The sequence below is a fragment of the Phaseolus vulgaris genome, chromosome 2 (assembly GCF_000499845.2).
Source record: "Phaseolus vulgaris cultivar G19833 chromosome 2, P. vulgaris v2.0, whole genome shotgun sequence".
NCBI lineage: Eukaryota > Viridiplantae > Streptophyta > Magnoliopsida > Fabales > Fabaceae > Phaseolus > Phaseolus vulgaris.
The window spans coordinates 43,770,176-43,785,678 of NC_023758.2; the positions used below are offsets into that span (position 1 = coordinate 43,770,176).

The window sequence follows — 15,503 nt, forward strand, 5'->3', positions numbered from 1 at the left end:
TTCTTTCTTTTTTATGCACACAAAAAAAAATGATCCAACACAAACTCTCTTTTTACCCCTTTTCTTAGATACTTTATGGAGAATTGATGAATATAATGATCGATAATTTTCACTTACATTTGATTATGGCTAGGTATCTATTTCTATTATTGTGCACTCAACAGGTTTTGCTTTTGCCCATATTATAATTATTATCTACAACAAGGGGGTGTTGCATGGAAGTTTCATAGACATTTTTTAGGGCAAAGATATGAATAAACTTGTGTGTTGAGGCATTTGTCGTGTAATGTTGACCTCCATGGCACAGTAAAATCCCACTAACCATGAAGGACATGGAAATTCCAAGCTTTTTAGGCAAAATAGTACATCACTGTTTTCATCAAACTGCCAACTCTGTTCAATTCTTACTAAAACTATCTCTCACCTTAAACTTTTACCATGTTTCTCGCATCCTTTTTCTACACCTTTTCAACATATCTATCATAAAATCCATCTATGTCCATTTTTTATGCTAATATGTTTAAATATCAAATATTTAATAACTTTTTGTTGATGGTCAGTGTCTCTAAAGAATCTAACCCATCAGTTTGAGTTTTTTTTTTTCATATATATTACAAGAAAATCCTTAAAAAAATTATTTAAAAAATTATTATATTAATTAAATTAATACTATTTTATAGATTAAAACATTATTAGCATCTAAAATAATTTATATTATTAACAAAAATTTATAAATTAATTTTTAAGGTGCTATTTAATTAGTTATCAAGATTTTAATTATTAATTAACTTAAATTCTAAAATTGGTTGTTAAAACTTTGATACATATTTAATTAGATATTAATTTAGAAACTAATTAGTTTATAAATTCTTATTAACCATAGAATCTAGATAACAATAATTTTTTAGTGTATAAAATAATATATAATTTAAGATTATTTTTTATTTAATAATTTTTTTAGTGAATATATTACTTTTACTACTTAATTGTCATATTTGTGAGTTTTATAACCTATTTTTTACATGGTTTTCTGTCAAAATTTTGGCTTATTTATTTATCTATGGATTTTTTTAAAAGAGGATGTAAAATAAAATTTGACAAAAAATAAAAAATAAACTAGTTCAAAATGACGTTATCTTTGAAAAAATTAACAATAAAACAATGTTTTGGATTTTTTTCAAAACTTTTTTAGTGTCACATTAGAAATTCAACATATAGGTGAAAACTTTTCATGGTAAAATATGAAAAGAAATTTGAATGAGAAAATTTATAAAAATGATGATAGTTACATTTTATTTATTTATTAGACTTATTAAACTCCAATTTCTGCATATTCCACCTGTACTGAATGTGGATCCATATAGTTAGTTATTTGACCTGTTGGAATACATAGAATAGATGAGACATTTTAGAAATTAGAAAATCATGGAAGAAAAGAAAGAAAGAGAGAAAGCGAAAAAGGGAAAGTTGTTTGCAACGTTATAAGTTTATGCGTTCCATTAGAGTGTAATTCTCACCTCCAAAGTTCGAGAGAAACCATCTTCAAGCCTTACCAAACCTCTTCCTCTAGAAACATCACCAATATCTGTATAGAGATTATTGGAACTGTGTGGTGAAAGAAACCAGAGAGAAGGAGAAGAAAGATCATAAGAAGTTATGTCAACAACTTCCCACACCATTGCTCACCACAGCTTATTTGAGGAGCAGGATCAGATTCCCACACAGATGGGGTTCTTTCCCTTTCCAACAAACCTCACCTTGCCTCCTTTGGGTTGCCACCAATCCTCTTTGAAAGCCTTCAGCTCCATAACACCTTCTTCACTTGCTATATCTCAACAAGATTCTACATCAAATCTAACAGAAACCCTATTTCAGAAGTCTAGAGAAGACCTCACTTCTGGCTTTGGAGGAGCTCAATTCCTCTCCTTGCATAGATCCAGTGTAAATCCATGGTAAGAGAAATAACTCACTCTATTTAACCTTATTCTTTATCATGTAATTAAATTACTTAACCATCAACATATAGAGACATATCCATATACCCTTACAAGTTTTTTCCAGTATTAAAAGATGTACTGCAACTGTTAATTAAATGAACGAGTTTTCTGATATAAGTAAAGAGAGTTAATTGGTGTTTCGTCATGATTGAATTTAGGGCATTGGGAGAAGTGACTGATTGCTTCAGCAGTAAAAGAAGTGGATTTGATGATCATCATCTGGGAATTTCAGCCATGAAGATGAAGAAAATGAAGGCAAGAAGGAAGGTTAGAGAGCCTAGGTTTTGCTTCAAGACTATGAGCGATGTGGATGTATTGGACGATGGCTACAAGTGGAGAAAGTACGGACAGAAAGTTGTGAAGAACACGCAGCACCCCAGGTATTCATCACTTCAAAGCCCCTCTCTTTTTTGCTTTTGCTTTCATTTAAAAGTTGATTCAAGAATATTCAAATTCATCAAACCTTTCACTATGCAAACATATATCTATTCTCTCTCCAATCTCGCCACCCCTCTCTCATTATTATCTTCATTGTTTTGATCATAATTACATGTATCCAGCTTTTCTACTGGTTTCGGCAAGATCTTAATTTCTTTCTGCATAATGTGGTGGTGCCTACAATAGTTAAAGATATATATATAAAAGCAGAAGTTCACTTTATATGTCAAGTTCAAAATGCATATAAAATAACTTTGTTCTAAGGATAGGAAATAAAATTTGACAAGGTTAAAGAACAAGTAATTATGACCCCTGAGATGTTAATTATAGTATATGAAAATGTACATGTGTACAAGAACTTTTTCCAAACACTCGAGCAGATCATGGCACTCATGCTAAGTAGGTCTCAGCAAAGACTTTTCCTCACAAACCCATTATAGCACTTTCCTGTCTTATGGATATAAATGGTCCTTATAGTGCCTTTATGTTGGTGTATTGATGGCTCTTACATGTAGATTCCAATTATAACAGGAGGATATTTTGTTATTAAACTGTCATTAATGTGCACTTCAACAAAATTACTCTCTTACAATGTGATCATGATTCATGACAACCTCAAGAAAAAAAGGTTTCTTATAGTGTGCTTGGTCTGCATTGCATGTAGAAGCTATTACCGTTGCACACAAGATAATTGTCGAGTAAAGAAACGTGTGGAACGGTTGGCGGAGGATCCGAGGATGGTGATAACCACATATGAAGGGAGACATGTTCACTCTCCATCGAATGATCTGGAAGATTCTTCATCAGCATCTCAACTTGGCAACTTCTTATGGTAGATTAAGTGAACATAATTAATATTGTACTTGCTTGAGGGTGTGCTTTGCTGAGATGAGAATTGAATAAGTATATATAGATATACAGAAGATGGAGAAAATGTATTCGTAAAATGCATGATCTTCTGAATCCACTAATCCAGCGTTTTCATCACTTCCAAGCACACCATATATAAGAGTGTTATTGTTGATTTTTCTAGTTCCATATACCACGCATTTTGCTTCTCTCGATGTACTAATTAAAAACTAATTAAGATACTCATGACATTTGTGTACGTTGCCTTACTTTTTGCCTCTTTACTCTTCATCTCTCTCTATTCACTTTAGTGCAAACACTTTCTAATGGAAATTGCTACTATTATCTAAAAAAGGTTATTTTGTTTCAATAAAGAATGATCAAATCGGTATAAAAAAAAGTTTTAAACTTGGAGTAATGTGGCAAAAATGTCTTCGAAACAAAACACCAAAAAGTTACGGAAAGCATATTACAAAAAGACAATGTAAAGCTAGCATCAAAAGATAAAGTTCTATGCTTTTATCTTGCAACATCCCAAACTCCTCCTCACCCAAAATATCACTTTTAGACATTTGTGATAGACATTGTATGAGAGCTATATAACAAGATAAATATTTTTCTCCATCTGCAATTCAAGTTCCTGAGAAATCAACAGTTCTGGCATAACTATTATGCAGAAATGCAAAACCAAATCATATTGTATTCCTTGTTTTAAACACCAATGTATGTCCTAAGAGACTAATTCCTTTGAGCTACACAAAAAATATGAGCTTGGAAAGGAAACAAGAGCAGCAAGGAACTCCAACTTTAATTGGTATCTTCATATGCATCTCCAAACCTTGGTTGCATCTTACATAGCCCCCTTTACTACTCCTTCTCCTATATCTCTTATAGAGAAAGAGACATTTGCATCATAACCTTGTCATAAATAGAGACATATCTACATCAGAACAAATGGTGATCCAGGCCTTAACTGTGCAATATTTTATCTTTGTACCAAAACCCATCTTGTTGTAAAATTTCCCAATAAAGCACCTCATACAAACCAACTGAACAAATAGATAATTAAGGACACAAATAGATAATTAAGGACACAAGAGACTTTTCACAACTAGGTCAGTTATCTCAATAAATACAAGGTCCCACCAAGTCTTAGAAGAGTCTCAACAATGAGAACGGCACATTAAAATGTCAATTTATAATTTCACAATACAAGAAAATCATAAAATAAAAACTAAGTTTAGAGACAAAAAAATAATTAGTTGTTAAAGTGACTAAATTAAATACCATTTTAGAGACTAAAAAAAATTTGGTTTCTAAATTAGTTTATAAGTTTCTAAATTGTTATTTAATTAGCAACCAAGGTTTTTCTATCAAATTTTTAGAAACTATTTTTTTTAGTTTCTAAAATAGTACCTAATTTAGTCCTTATAGCAACTAATTAATTTTTGTCTCTAGTTTCTATTTCATTATTTTTTTTCTCTGATTTCTATTTCATGAATTTTTTTTTGTAGTGTGAGTATTCAATTATTATCTTTTGTATACAGAAATGATTGATAACCTTGTAAGCGGACAGAATTTTCAAATGTTATTGCTTGCCTGACTTATTCTCCTATATCAAACAAATTAATTGTATTTAATCTTAATTTATAAAAATAAAAATGTTAATTTATAATCTGTTTTTTATTGGACGATGGAAATAATTGTCATTTATTAATTTTCAATTTGATAGTTTTCAGTTATATAAGTGTTTTTACCAAACTAGTTTAATTATAATTAAAAGAATTCAAATTAAACTAAATTAAATAATTTTGATATATTTTTCTTAGAAATAAATAGTTTTAACTTTATACGTGAATATTAAAAAATATATAATTTAAAACTTAAAATAACTTCAATATAAAATTTGGCACAGATTTGGTTAATGTTAATATTTTAAATTATATTATAACATTTTAAGTATATTTTTACTTCCTAGGTAATTTGTTAAAATATTTAATATCCTAAATTAATATATACTAAATTTACGTGAAATCAGTATTTTTAAATTTTGTAATTATTAATTGTTAAATGTTTTATTGTTTTTTTAAAAAAATTGTGTTAATTAATTAATTAATTAATTGAATGCATATTTAAGAAATAACTTTTGGGGGGCATTTTTTTATTCCACAAACTTTTTTTTTTATAATATAAGATACAAAATTGATAAATTTTTTGAATATGTAATTTAGAATGTTAATAACTTTATTATTCATAAATCAACTCTGAAAATTTAGATATCTAAATTACAAATTTATGATTTGAGTTGTCAAATTTTACCGTATCATTTGAATGTATAAAGTAAGTAATATTCATTTAAGAAGTGACTAATTTTATTTATAAATGAAAAAAATTAATAGTTAATATTCTATCGCATCTATATGGTGAAATGCAAAACATATTAATTATTGTTTTTATCACCATGCACAACATATTAATAATTTAGAATTAACTAAATTCAGCCACTCTTATGTCTATTATATCTAAGGAGAAGAAACACTAGATAAAGACATTATCTTTTTCTTATTCCAATATTCATCACTTTACTACCCCAACTTTACAAATTCTAAATAATTGTATTATCTGTCAGATGTGAGTTTCACAGTCATGTGTGTTCTTGAATATGAGGGTTTCAAAAATTGCAAGAGGAGAAATTAATTTTATTACTTTTCAATTTTACAGTGAATTAATTATTGGATGCACTTTAAAATAAATACCTTAATTTAAAATATTTCAAAATTATGAGAATTAAATTTTAACAATTATAATTAAAACTAAAATTGCACACAAAATATACATGCATCAAAAGCTAAAACAACATAAGTAAGATTTTTTCAAGTATGAGCTTGTAACAAAAAAAATTAGGAATTATATAAATCAACTAGCATTAATCATAAGAAATATGCAAATACTATTGAAATACTTATGATCCAAGATTAGTTGTTGAAATACATATTATCCAAGGTTATTTTACTTTTAAAATAAATTTTTGAAACTTTAGAAAACTTATTTGTAATGTTAAGTTACACTTTCAAAATTTTAGAGAATTCAATTATAAAATATATTAAAACTATATAATTTTTAATTATTTATTTATTGAAGTTTGAAAAAAAAAACTAGAGTGTTTTTTTGAGATTCTACACTAAATCTTTGAAATTTAATGAAGGTTGAAAAAACCTTCATTATTTTGCTGAGATTTTAGAATAAACCTTTGAAATATAACGGAGGTTAAAAAACCACTATTATATTGTTGAAATTTTAGAATAACCTTTTGAACTTAACGAACGAAGGTTAAAAAAATCTCCGTTAATTAAATCAATTTCTAAGATTATATTAATATCCGATAAATAATATCTGTTAAAACTTTTTTTTTCTTGTTCTTTATTTTCATTTGAAGTATATCATTTTAAACTTCAACTTTTCTATACTCTTTGTAGATATAAATGTAATTAATATAACCCACAAACCATTCACCATTCACATTATGTACTTAATTAAATGTTAAATAATAAAAGAAAAATAATTGTCCTAATGATCTTGGTAGGAAAACTAGCATATAAAAGTATTAACTAAAAATATATATTTATTAATAAGTGTTGATTTTATAGAAAAATAATATTTTTAATAGAAAATGCTAAATACTATATCCTTAGGTAGTAATTTTAGCATATTTTAAGTAGCATATTTATATAATTATAATTAGTATTAATGCATAAAAAATTATCAAATATATAAAAATTCGTTTGAATAAAATATTTAACACAATTATTTAAATTTAGGTGGTATTCCATTCCAATTAGTCTTTCCAACTCCAATGACTTTTACTACTGGAAACAAAATTGTGTCTCCATATATTTATTATGTTTTTTTAGTTAAAAATTAATTGTTATTATATTTTACATATTAATATATATTAATTTTAATTTTAATACGTATTTATTTATTTATTTTTACGTGACTTTGCTTAAATTTGAGAGTTTTGTATTGAAAATTAAAGGGGCTTAAATATAGAGAAAAATGAATTGTACAATATAAAGAAAATTGAAGCATGAGAAATGTGAAAAAAATAAGCGTTATATTGTGGTTATTTGGAAGGGAGGATTTGACACACAAAAGAAATATTAAATATAAAAATAGATATATTAGGAAGTAAGATGCCTTAAAAAAAGAAAGAATATATTACTAAATTTCCAAAGCATCTTCAATTAATTGAATAATTAAGATGAATTAATTTCTACCAAATAAGTGAAATAATTTATTGAATGAATAAATAGAAATAATTTTTTTTGAATTAAAAAACTAACATGTTTTTTTACTAAAAAGTGTATAATTGCATGTTTCAAGGATAAAATTAATATTTTTTATGTATGCATTAAAATTGAATATTGAGATTTTGTAACTTTGATTGTAATAACACACCTTAACATAAAATTTGACTAATGAGACCAAATTCAACATAATATAAATAAAAGAGATTAAAGTCAAACATAGCCCTAATTACTAAAGCAATTAGGCATAAAACCGATATAGATGTTTTAAACTAAACGCAATATCCTTGCAAGAAAGAACAAAACTCAAAACCAATAACTTGATTTTCACACACTTCCTCCCTTAGCAGAGAGAACAAGTCTTCTTTCAAGCTGCATTCAGAAAACAAGTTTTCACACTACATAAGAACATCATAAAGATCAAAGAACAAAGAACAAAGAACAAATATTTGCATATTATTGATGAGTTACCTTTAGCTGAGAAAACTCGATAAGAATAAAGTACCTGAAGGCAAGCATGAAGTTTTTCTTGTAGAGCATTAAATTCACGCTGAGTTTGTTTCAGTGCTTGCAGACACCTTCACAGAGATTTTTGTTAATTGAAGATGTTAGATGTTAAATATAAGGTTTAAGTTCATAATTTGGATTAGGATTAGGTTCATTACTCTTCTTTAGAGGTAGAATCAATCGCGCGTTCAAAGCCTGTAAGTGCTGCTGCCATTTTACATGCTCCAAAACTGAGATAAACACAAAATCAATAACAGATAGGAATCATAATTTTTTTGCATCTCATGCTTTTTTATTCATCAAGAACATGTGCAGTTTTTCTTGGTCATCAGAGTATATTGAAATTGTGTTATGATTATAATGCCTCAAAAGAAGATTAATCAACATTCAAAAAGTTAACAGACTAGTTTTGATTAGGTTTGATTTCTTTTTATACTAAGGTTGAGAGTTAATCAAGCCCATTCTCAACCCTTTGTTATGAAAAAAACAATTTTATACATTAAAATGTGGAATGGATATTATTTTCTTATTTCATCTTTTATAACTAACAAAAAATACCAATTAATTGTTTATACTATAATAAAAATAATAGTTAAATAAAAAAATTGAAATAATGTATTTTCTAAAATTATTTTCATAATATTTTGGTGTTAAATAATACAAAAAAATCCAAAGATTCTTCCATCTATTAATTTTATATTATTTGAGTTAATATATAAATAATAATATATAGTTTTATGTCAATAATTTAGTTAATAAATTTAAATGATTGTTTTCCTATTCAGGAAATGGAAATTAATTTATTTTTTCTTCATTTCCAATTGTGTGTGCGTTATAATTTTAAATCTTTTGAATTTTATTGAATAAAATCAGTTAAGTAGATATTTCGATGAATATAAGGATCTATTTAAACTTGGATATATGATAATTACTTTTATATATATATATATATATATATATATATATATACACTTTTTTTCATATTTTGTGATGACATGAAATTTTATGTGGAAAAAAAGTATGAATAAAAAATATTACAATCTTAATATACTATACCATTTTATTAATTCTAAGACTATATAAGAGATAGTATGATAGCAATTTAATAGAGAGTAAAATATTCTTATTTTTAATCTAATCGATGTATATTTATGTAAATATTAAAACATATTACCTTGAAGAACTGCCTTTAACTTTATAAACGTACTCTTTCATGAGATTGTAGTTCCAAACCTGATCATTCCTACATAGAATAGGACAGAACTTCGTATATACTGTTTAATATACAACTACATTTTGTATTGTTTTTCAATAAAAACACAAACAAACCTATGCATTAATATGTAATTGTGTTTTAACAGAAAAATACAATAAAAAGTACTTATTTTTTCACAAAAATATCATAATGTATGAAGAAAGAATAGTGAGTACATTATCTGTGTTAAAAGTCTCAAGTCTTCTCGGGCAGAAGTGCAAAATTCTGATATAATTTCGATGAAGAAATGATCTTCTATATTCGTTTTCAAGGAGTAGACTAAAGAGAATTGATCATCTACCAGACCCTAACAGAAAAGAGTGAAAGCAAAATGAGACAACTTCACTGCACCAAAACTCAGTTTCAACATAAAATAGTTTAGAGAAACACCTCTTGCTTCATGGATTTGAAAGTGTCAGAGAGCTGCAACTTGAAGAAGTTGATCATATGAACTGCTTTTCAACCCTTTTCAAAACTGAGAATAACACACCCCACACACACACACACACACATATATATATATATATATATAAATTGGTGAATGTATTCGTTATAATATTAAAATTTAGAAGATGCAAAAGATGAATGATTCTCATTATTCTTTATCAGGCACTATTTTTTATTTGGTAAGTGCTGTTCATATTACTTAATATATTCTGAATTTAATAATTTTTTAAAACCTAATAATTAATAATTAATTCCATACATATATAAACCAGTTGTCCTCGTAAGGTGAATGAATCTTGTGTAAGGAACACATACATAAATAAATATATATATATAGAGAGAGATTTTTGTATATTTAAGGAGAAATTAATTTAAACTTAAATACAGACATAAAAAAACTCACAAGTAATGGACATTTAAAATGCTTATATTTGGAAGACAACAATTACCAAATTCTTCTGAACCAAAATAAGAAAACTAGTTACAATAAGTTTGATTATTTGTACTGATTCCAAGATTTCACGATTTTTGGAACTATAACTTCACCCAAAAAAACTATATTTATTATATATACATTATTAATAAGTATTTTTTTTATACAGACATTTACTCGGATTAACTTACTATAACACATTGGCTATGTTCTTGGGTATCGAGTTATGTGAATATTTTTCTTTGATGAGATTATTATTTCCTAGGTAATAAGAATATATAATTATTCATTTTCAGTTTCATTGTTCTCGTCCTTCTAATTGAGTTATCTTGTAATTTCATGGGTCTTTAAGAGTATGATTCTTCTAAAAGTTTTGTTCAATTAGTTTATACCTTTAATCATTGTGAGCAAAGCTTAATAGTGTGTCCATTAATTTGAATGATAAAAAAATCAATTTTGACCATGGTTTGTCAAGTTGATTATCACACTTGTATACTATAGAATAAAAGGTATAAAACTCAACTTCGCTGATAAATATTTAGATGAAGCCTACCTACTCTATGTATGTATACATGTTTACACCTTACATATGCCCTAATTAAGTAGTGTTGTTTCTTTATGCACTTCATACCTTCTTCAGACGTCCTATAATTTCAAAAATACTTTTATATAAAACAATTAAATTTTATGGAGTTTTCTTTGAGGAGGTGAGTGGGGTAAATAAGTGAAGAGTTTGTAAAGGACACGAAGATGGTTGCTTTCGTCGTGAGTTGCAAGGTGATCTGTGGTTGTTGTTTGTCATGGTGATAATAGTCGGAGGTGCATATTTCTCGTGAGTTTTTTTCATTTATAGTATAGGTTCTGGTGTGATTTTGCTTATATTTTGGATTTTGAATTTTGTTTATACTTTATGGATCGGGCAATTCAGAATCCAGAAACATAAACAATCCATAATGTAATGTTGTATTTCAGATTGGGTAATTCATAATGTTTATCTAAATCCAGGAACAAGTTCTAGATTGCCTAATCAGAAAGATATAAACACATTTCAAATAATTATTTCAAATAATTATGGATTGTGTAATCCATAACATGTTTCCAAATATGGGAAAATGTTTTGGATTGGCCAATCCAAAATATAATGTTATAATCATGAAAGTTCAATCTGAAATGTGTTCTTGAATTGGAGCATTTAGCGTTTGACTTTCAGATTGATCAATCTGAAAGCCAAACTCTTGGCAGAAACTCTTTTCTAAATTTGAAAATACCTTCTAGATCCTCCAATCTAGAATGTATTATTTAAAAAAAAAATTCCAAATTTAAAAATAACATCCAAATTTTGTAATTCAAAATGTGTTTATAAAACGAAAAATATGATAGGAGGTTCAAATCAATAAAAAACTAGTCAAATACCAGTGAAAAAAACCAATGTTTTCCACCACAAAACCAACACAAATCTTCAATACAGGATGACTATATCACAAATGGCTTGCAAAACGCTAGAAAACATTGTAAAGAACCACCACACAACTTGAAGGAGCGCAAATGGGTTGCAGCGAGGGTGAAAGCTATGAAAAAGTTGAAGTGTTGTGGGATGTAGGAATTTTTTTACTTGAGAAAAGAAAAACGTCTTTTCACTTAACCTATGGAAGTGTCAGAAGAAAGAATGAAGGTGCATGAAGAAGCAACCATAACCATTAAGTAGCAGTGATTGTGTAATGTTAAAATTTTGTAATATTTTAATAACATCACTCAATAAATCAAGTCAAGCACATTTAAACAGGTATGCATGGATGCATGTAGTAAGTTATGGACGAGTATATGAAGTAATAAATAATTGAGTTCAGGAACAATATAATTTCCTAAGACATGATAAAAGCAATGTCCTTGAGGATTTATCTGTTATATTTTATACAAACCTTAAGTTACAACATGAACCTGTAGAATAATATACAGAGATTACAAAACTGACAAAAGTACAAATCACTATTTATACATCACGAAGAGAATACATCGTAGATTTTCCAAGAAAGAGAGGTAAGTTGTGGAATGGTATAAAAGAACCATGGGAGATAAGTATCCTACGTTTTCAGGAAATGGAATATCATCCTAAACGGTAATATTAAAAAAACACCGACATGCGAAAGGGGAAAATTGACAGATTTTTAACTACGTTGAATCTGAGGTCCAATACATTAGGCTCATGTGTGAAAACCCACACCTTTAGTTAGCCACTTTGTACATTTTAGGTACAAGTTGGTAAATAAACCCTTTGAAAAATTATGTCTCTAGATTACGTGAGACTCTTGCCACGTGTAAAACACGACAATGGATATATAGAGAAGTCAAATTGAGAACTCAGGGAAGTTTCAATTTTAGTTTTTTCACGACATGAACATTATACCAGAACAAAATGACCAACTTACTTTCAGATTTTCCGCAAGAAATGATAATGCAGTAAAAATGACAATTGCAGTAAAATCAAAATTATCACAGATGAAAGCTAAAGTATGTATAATGCAAGCCTAAAGCTTTCATTAAAAATTTTATGACATGTTCTACAGTCGATCAAGGAGAGATAGGGAAACTGGTAGTATACAAGCAGATCACACTCATTCTTCTCATAAGGCATCACGAGCAGCTATTCGGCAAACTATTGCATCAGCAAGTGATGATACTCCAAGTTCCGGTGCAGATATCTTGTAATGCTGAATGATAACAAATTACTGAATATGCTATACATGCACAAAAAGATACAAAGTCATTTGGATCAGAGCTATTACAAACCTTCTGTATCTGGGATTGGTTTGCTCTCCCTTCTAGCTCCTCCAGGTCAATCTCTTTGCCATTTACGAGATTCTCTATAGCTTGTATCTAGTAAAGATACAGAGATCACTTTAGTTATGTGGGTGAAAGAAATAAATGTGTGCTATGTTTTAATGTAGAATTATCTCACCTCATCAGGAGAAGCCGCAAATCGAGCAGCAAGGATATAAATTGTGCTGTCAGAGATGCCACATCTTTTCAAAGATTCAGTAATCTAGTCACAAGAAATGCCAAAGTAAGTACTCTAATTGAAAATATGAACAATAACAGGTTAAATGGCAATGCATAATTACATGCTTGGACCCTGAGTAGTTGTAAACGAGCTCTGAATGAGGAGTGCGTGTGGTCAATGAGTCTCGTGCTTGGCTACTAGAGTCTTGTATGCAGCCGCTAGAACAGGGAAAATATTTGGATTCTGGTTCAGTTGATAACAATGGTAACATGAGAAAGAAGTAAAAGTGTTGATAATTGTTATTGCTAAAAGTTTAAGCACCAGCATAATTAGGACCTTCAAGTGTTACATACTCACATGAGATGGTAGTCACAGATTGAAAGAGAAAGAAACGAGTAAAACTATTAAATCCTCTTTAGAAATTGGTGGATCCAACCATAAATACTTCTGCATACTTTTCTCTAATAACATCACCTTCTTGTGTTAGTAAATGACATAAAAATGGTTTTGACATAAAATACAAATAATAAGAAATCATACAAGTAAAGCATTGAGGAATGCAACTTCTGGCTTCAGAGTCCCGGTTTGCATACTTTCCAAGAGTTCTCTGTGAGAATATCAATTTCATAACACACTTTAGCTATGAGCAGGTTCACAATCTTTTGAATCAACTACAGATAAATAGATAAAGTCTTTTACAGTGTGTGCTGTATATTTACTTTTATAGATTGGCATATGACCATAAATAGAAAAACTTTTGCAATTAGCCAAACTACAGTAACTGCACTACTAGTGCATAATGTAAGAGAACCTGGCTCATCAATTATCACAGATTAACTACTGTAACTGCACTACTAGTGCATAATGTTCTTACTTGTTATAACAAGCAAATGCAAATCAAACTCTAACTACGTTTAAACCGAATTTTGAGGTGAAGTGATCCCTTCTGTTGTGTCTTATATAGAAAGCAATATTTCAAAGTTATCCAAAAAAAGCATTCCCCTTATATCCATGCCCAATGGCAGAATAAAGAAATTTGACTTCAACATAATTCAGTTAATAACAAATACCTTTTATATAGCTTCCATGATAAAAGAAAATCTTAAATTTAATTCTAAATCACAAGCAAGCTGATCACTATCTTGGCTTATACTTAATGGTAACAACCCCATGAGAGAGAGAACGACTAACTTTGAATTGGTGACATCAGCGTAGAGTGCAAGAGACAGAGTAGTTCCATTTATATCGAACGACTTCATAGCTTCTTCTGGCTTAAATCTGCAACAAGAGCATTGGCCCGTTAAAGAAAAGGAAAGAAACACGAAAATGAGATTTCTTGAACCTATCAATTCCCTTATCCACTTCACTTTAAATTTGTCTTATTTTCTTAACAAAGAAAATTATTTTCACTGTCCCATTTATTTATTTCCCTCCACATTTCTTTCTTTCCCATTTTTTCCCAGCATTTGACCAAACTCTACGTAGTTAGTACATATATATTCAATTTTGAGAGCAAGAAATTGTAGTTAATGTCATGAAGAATAAAATAGAATTTGCATAAATGAGGATGAACCAAAACTTTGAGGACCCAACCATCATCAAACACACTGGGAGAGAGAGTCGCAGAAAAACTTACAGGTGTAGAGAAGTTATGGAAACCTTATGGATTAGGGTTTTGCAACTACTCCACAATACTGAGAAAAAACAGTGAGAATAAACAATTTTGAGGAAGGAGAATGTAATAAAAATAAATAAAGACTAAATTATATGTTTATTTTTATATTTGTTAATTTATAATCAGTTTACTATCTATAAACTATAAGGTTACGCCACCTTTAAACACCGTTTCGACTTCTATTCTATGGCACCTTGTAGAAGACTAAAACATTAAATTAAAAATTGAATCAAAATTTATTCCGTATATATAATTAAGTTATTTAAAGTAAACAACTAAAACATTAACATTGGATTAAAGTATTCAATATATATAATAAAGTTGTTCAAAATAAAATGTTAAAATATCTTATAAAAATTATTTGATACATATAATTAAGTCATCAAAATAAATTATTAAAATAATAATTAAAGTTATTTAGTGTATATAGTGAAGTCATTCAAATTAAATAATTAAAATATCACACAAAGATATTGATAAAATTAACTTAATCATTCAAAATAAATGACTAAAGATTGGATTAAAAAGATATTCGATGTACAATTAAAATCGTTCAAAACAAATAATTAAACATTGAATGTAGAAATAAATTCATTC

General features: G+C 28.1%; 1 protein-coding gene and 1 pseudogene across 3 annotated transcripts; one reads left to right on the plus strand and one right to left on the minus strand.

The window, feature by feature from the left end:
- The first annotated feature begins 1,396 nt into the window (after positions 1-1,396).
- On the plus strand, positions 1,397-3,553 carry LOC137812429 (probable WRKY transcription factor 13). 2 transcript variants are annotated; one of them, XM_068614397.1, is made up of 3 exons: positions 1,397-1,952; positions 2,156-2,377; positions 3,100-3,553. In XM_068614397.1, exons 1-3 carry the CDS (start codon positions 1,657-1,659, stop codon positions 3,269-3,271), a joined length of 690 nt encoding a protein of 229 aa, XP_068470498.1. In that variant the 5' UTR covers positions 1,397-1,656; the 3' UTR covers positions 3,272-3,553. The 2 variants fall into 2 exon arrangements, with proteins under 2 accessions (XP_068470498.1, XP_068470499.1); XM_068614398.1 differs by having other exon boundaries at positions 1,407-1,952; positions 3,103-3,553.
- A 9,030-nt stretch (positions 3,554-12,583) lies between these two features.
- Positions 12,584-15,008, minus strand: LOC137812430 (uncharacterized; annotated as a pseudogene). The gene is made up of 7 exons (XR_011081254.1): positions 14,868-15,008; positions 14,423-14,509; positions 13,772-13,838; positions 13,353-13,474; positions 13,190-13,273; positions 13,021-13,107; positions 12,584-12,941 (listed from the first exon to the last, which is right to left on the minus strand). The product of XR_011081254.1 is annotated as an uncharacterized protein (transcript).
- Positions 15,009-15,503: the final 495 nt, after the last annotated feature.

What these genes read in the sequence shown, in the direction of transcription:
- LOC137812429 (XM_068614397.1), top strand. Translation starts at nt 1,657, where the DNA reads ATGTCAACAACTTCCCACACCATTGCTCACCACAGCTTATTTGAGGAG. An exon ending in AGATCCAGTGTAAATCCATG is followed by an intron (nt 1,953 to 2,155) that starts GTAAGAGAAATA and finishes GATTGAATTTAG; the next exon opens with GGCATTGGGAGAAGTGACTG. An exon ending in AAGAACACGCAGCACCCCAG is followed by an intron (nt 2,378 to 3,099) that starts GTATTCATCACT and finishes CATTGCATGTAG; the next exon opens with AAGCTATTACCGTTGCACAC.